General features: G+C 48.6%; 1 protein-coding gene across 1 annotated transcript; it reads right to left on the minus strand.

The window, feature by feature from the left end:
- Positions 1-263: 263 nt before the first annotated feature.
- On the minus strand, positions 264-4196 carry RAP2B (RAP2B, member of RAS oncogene family). The gene is given in 1 exon segment (NM_001102531.1): positions 264-4196. A coding segment is annotated over 1 exon segment (552 nt). The 5' UTR covers positions 3747-4196; the 3' UTR covers positions 264-3194.
- Positions 4197-5492: the final 1296 nt, after the last annotated feature.

Raw genomic sequence — 5492 nt, forward strand, 5'->3', positions numbered from 1 at the left:
CTTACAACAAACTCCCTCCCTCCCTCCCTCCCTCCCTTCCTTTCACACCCTTAAGTCAGCCCCCTTTTCAGGGAAACAAATGCCCTTATCTCTTCACACCATAATTCTAAGGGGTTCTTATTAGCCAAATAAACTGACATCGTCTTAAAAACAATGTCTCTAATTTCTCTCAATTCCGTGAAGAAAATAATTGGAGAAGGCTACAAAACTTAATACTTATTATTTTCCTGCTCCAGGCACACACGCAAAACTGCTTTCATTGAGAATCTAAAAAGCTTTTATTTTACAGTACTCAGTAAGAGCATATTAGAATCTTTTGCCCTGCCATCCCAGACCTATAAAAAATTTAGTCATGTAAGTGACTAAATCCTGTGTGAAGATGATTAATGCACCCAGCAAACTATTTCATTTCCAATTTCCCATTTTCAAAAATTCCCTGTCAGGAGTATATACATTTCTTAAATTAGATACTTGCCAGTACTTCACATCAAAAGGCTTCCAAAAACTAAAACAAACTCCTAAAAAAGTCACTGAATGCATTTTAAAAAATCCTTTATACAGTACTTGTTATATGTCTTCAGAGCTTTCAACACTTTAGATCTATTGAATTAACTAAATTTACACAAATGCAAGAATGAAACTTTGCAAAGCCTAAGTGTGAATATTTTTTCCTAATTTCTTATTTAGCATATATACATTACCTTCTAATTAAGTTTGGTACTAAACTTCAATGAGATCAAGTGTAAAAAAAAAAGAAAGAAAAGCTTTAGAACCAAACCCAGGCAGAATTCTCTATTCCTCCTCCATGCTGCAATTCTGAGAGGTCACCTGGGCCAAAGACACAACATTTTAAGGCAAAATATGTTAATACAGCTTTAAGAAACCTGTGGCCTTTAACTTCTTTTGGCTCCCTCAACACAATAAATCTTCTGGAAAGTCAAAACTCTTCACCCTACACTTCATGGACCTAAGGTATATCAAGTGCTTTTGATATATAGTCATAAACCTTCCACTCCATAAACATAACAGTAAAATGGCCCTTAAGAAAAACAAAATACAAAATAAAAAGCTCACACTGCCTCCTGCTGTTAGAAGGAAAATTTCATGAGGTCAAAATGGTCCACACTTTGCACAGTGTAATAAAGCAAGAGATTTAAGTTTTCTCTTCTTTTTTAACCTAATGATCTGTTTCCTAATTAAAGCCACAAAAGAGCTGAGACACTACTCACAACCCACCCAAGTGTACTGTAGAAAACACTACAAGGCATGACTTCAGAATTGAAAATCATATCCTCCAAACAAGCTTTAAACTGGATAGGTGTTTTTAAACAAAGCAGAACAAAATATGAGGAAACAAAGAAAAAGAAAAAAAGAACACTAAAAACACCACCCTGCCTGACCAGTGGATGGTTACTCTCCCAGATCTAAGGCAGTCTTAGCAGCTGGCTTCTCCTGTTCCTGCTCCAAGTCAGCAGAACAGATTCTATATCCAGTTCATCTTAACAGTCAGAGGGTATAGCCACACCCGAGGGATTCCTAGACCTTGATGATTATTTTTCATGTTTAAAGAGTTGGGAGTAATGTCTCCCAACTTGTCACTGACACTTCTCTCTTCAAAATCTAACAAACCACTCTTGGGGGCATCAGGCACCTGCCCCTGTCCACCTCAGCCGTGATGCTGTATTAAATCACTGAATATGAAACACAGAAACACAAACAATAGTTTGGATTTGTTTCTTTAAAAATGACATTTGTATTAAAAATCTTAAAATGAAGAGACAATGATTAACCGCGTGTATGGAATTAGAAATTACAAATTGTTAGAATTCTCTTGGTACATCACAACAGTAAAATTTTGCTCTGTGCTTCTGGAGGAACACCCTAAAACAGAAAACCAAAAATTAAAAAAAATTATATAAAAGGGGAGCTAAATACCTGAACATTGGAACAAAATGAAGCAAAAAATTAAAAAAAAAAAAATAACCCATTGCATTACAAGTAAATTACATTTTAAAGGCTGGAAAGAATAAAGAATTCACTGAACAACAGGCCCTATTGTCCTGGATCCTTCAGGAAGATTATTAAAAGTAAACTGGGAAGTAGTTTGGGGGAGGAATAACAGATTCTGGGATCTGGTGGGAAGTTCACAGGTTGGCACCGGCTGGAACAGCTGAGTTTTGAAGGCACTCTGCAGACACAGGGGTGCTGGGGGCCCTGAATCACATTGCGAAGTTTCTGTACTGTAGTTTAAAGAGCTAGCCATCAAAACCATGTATGGCCAACCAATACGAACAAAAAGCTAAATCTAAAAAAACACACACACAACAGTACACACAAAAATGTGCAGATCTGTAACATTTTTTTTTCACAGCTGATAAAAAAAAATACTACCGTTCTCCCCCAGACTCCCCTTTGATACAGTAGGTAAACAAAATAGATTTTTTCCCCCCACAAATTATCAGCAGACACTTTCTGGCACCCCACACTGTATTGGCATCAGTGTTAACAGTCCCAGTTCAGATGTGCAATACTTCAGATTGGATACACTGTAACAAGAATCCAACTTTGCATAGACATCCTCAGAATCGAAATCAGTCACGGGGTTGCCTTTCCAAGCTGGCAGAAAAGGAACCCGATCTTAATTTCCAGCTACTCCTGGAAAACAAGGAAAAAACAAAAGTTTCTTCCTCTCCTCCTGCTCCTTCATTTGGTTCTCCCGGACTTCCTTCCGTGTTTTTGAAACTTGGAACTAAAAAAAACGGCTGTTGACAGAAAAACAAAAACAAAAAATCCCCCCTTTTCCACCTTCTCCCCGTCCTCTTCCGCCCCCACCCCATTTCTCTTTTTTTTTTTTCCAGACTGAAACTTTCGCCTGCCGGTGTCAAGCCGCCAATACAGGGCCCCACGGGCTGCTTCAATGGGGAAATATGCGTCAACCAAAATCAATGAGAAACGTACATGCTGCAAAGATCCACATTTCCACCAAGACTCGGATGGTCATGACGGGACAACCCCTCGGAAACCGGGGAGAGGCGGGGGACGCGACCACCGCGGCCAGTCGGGCGCCAAGAACCCCCAGCCGATGCAAAGTCATCTCCAATCTCAAAGCAAGAAGAGAAATCACATTTAGAAGAGTCGGGTGCGTTTGGCTTTTGTGCGCAGAGCGCGGCTGTCGCGCGGCAGCCGCGGGCGCCTCAGAGGATCACGCAGGCCGAGCAGCAGCCCTCATCGCCGTTGGGCTGCGCCGCGTAGTTCATCTGCCGCACGATCTCGGCGAACAGCTCGTCCACCGAGGCTTTGTTTTTGGCCGAAGTCTCCATGAAGGGGCAGCTCCACTCCTCCGCCAGGGCCTTGCCCTCGCCGAATGAAACCTCGCGCTCGCCCTCCAGGTCCACCTTGTTGCCCACGAGAATCATGGGCACGCGCTCGTACCGCTTCACGCGGATGATCTGGTCCCGCATGGGCTTGATGTCCTGGAAGCTCTGCTGGTTAACAAGACTATACACGAGGATGAAGCCCTGGCCATTTTTGATGTACAGGTCCCGCATGGATGCGAACTGCTCTGTGCCTGCCGTGTCCAAGATCTCCAGCACCGACGGCGATGAGTCCACCTCAATCTCTTTGCGGTAGAAGTCCTCGATGGTGGGGTCATACTTCTCGATGAAGGAGCCGGTCACGAATTGCACCGTGAGCGCGGACTTGCCCACGCCGCCCGAGCCCAGCACCACCACTTTGTACTCTCTCATGGCTCCGTCGGCGTTCTCGCTGCGCCTGCCACGGCCCCGTCGGGGCTGCGCACCGGAGGAAAGCTGGGCTTGGTGGCTGGACTTCTCTGTCCTCAGCTATGCAGGAAAAACTCAGGAGATGACCGAGGAACGCAGGACGCGGAAATCACCAAGCGGGGGCCGAGCGCCGGGCCGGCCGGCGCGGCGGCGAGTCCCTGCAGCGCGGGTCCGGGGCCCCGGGGCAGCCCACGGCGGCGGCGGCAGCAGCCTGGGCGGCGGATCGGGAGGACAATGCCGGCAGCCGGTGGTAGGCGAGGGCTGCAGCTTCTCTCCGCAGCAGCCCAGGAAGGCGAGGAGGAGGCGGCGGCGGCGGGCTGCGGAGGCGGCTGCTAATTGCGCGCCGGGCCGGGACGCGCGTGGCATGAGTCCCCGCAGAGCGTGCGCCCACCGCCGCGGCCCTTAGAGCTCTCTCCCGCAGCCTCCGCGGGGCGAGGGCTTCCTACTCGCCGCGCGCAGCCCGCCCGCCCCGCCCTGGCGAGCATGCCCAGTGCGCCGCTGCCGGCCCCGCCCCCCGGATCCCCGGCTCCCCGGCTCCTGGTTTTCCGGGGGGCCGGACGGGGGTGGGGTTGTAGGCGGAGCTAGTGATTTGATTCAAGACTAGCGGATTCGGGATAGGCACTAGTATAGGAGCCGGAAAAATGTGTGGGGGTGTATGGGTGTTAAGAGACTGGTTGGGACAGTTCGAGGGAGGACGAAGGCCACGTTCCCTCGCCGACCTGGCTTTAGTGCATAGGAATCCCGGCTCTATGAGAAGAGGACGGGCGCCGTGGACCACCCCGGGAACAGGCTGGTCTCTTGCCGCTCCTTTTATCCAAAGCTTGTGGACTCCACTCCCCGAGCCCCCGGCGGGTGTGCGTCCCGAAGGCCGAGATCCAAAGAAACATTTTCTTCTATGGGAGGAGCATTTCTCCACACTCTAGACGTGGCCCTTTCTACCCAGCCTTCTCTGGCGGACTCTCCTCGCACTTCATCCTTCAGACAAAGAAAACAGGAACATTCGGCCTGAAACCTGTCCGCATGAGGGAATGGGCAGCCTCTACTGATCAGGGCGGTCTCCAGGCTGGGACTCAGAAGGCCCCACCCACCTCCCCACTCGGCTAGGGCCAAAACCCGGGGAGTGAATCACAACCCGATCCACAATCAGCCCGGGTGCCGGTAGCTAGTCAGGGCATGCTCAGTGGGCGGAGTAGGTTTGGGGGTTTGGAAGTAGGAAGCTTGTGCCCTGCACACCCACGCTCCAGCTCAAATTACCTCTCCCAGACTCAGGACCCATTGGTCCTGGGGCGCAAATCTCACACCCTCGAATGTTCTTCCATTGGCTACTGCCAAGGTTTTATCAGTTTGGGCTGCTTCATTGGCTAAAAAGTAGCCTCCGCTCATGATTGGTTATTTATAGAGATTGAGTTGAGAGGCGGAGGCACAGCTGTTCTTTCTCTGCTTTCCCCCGCCCCCTTCCTCCCACTTCCCCAACCTAGTCGTTTTGAAGCTAAAAGTGAAAAAAATAAAAGGAATTTAGGCGGAGAGCTCAGAGCTAAATATAGTCCTTTGTTGGTGTTTTCAAGTCTGACTTCTCGGTGCCCAGTCACGACTGTCCGTTAAAGGGAGCTGGTTACAGTTCTTGGTCCTCAAGAAATGGCAAAGTTTCTAAGGTGGTTTTTTTTTTTAATTTTCCCCAGGGAGGGGGAGGGGCTAGGATGTGGAAATGGG

This window comes from Bos taurus, chromosome 1, assembly GCF_002263795.3.
Source record: "Bos taurus isolate L1 Dominette 01449 registration number 42190680 breed Hereford chromosome 1, ARS-UCD2.0, whole genome shotgun sequence".
NCBI classification, from domain to species: Eukaryota; Metazoa; Chordata; class Mammalia; order Artiodactyla; family Bovidae; genus Bos; species Bos taurus.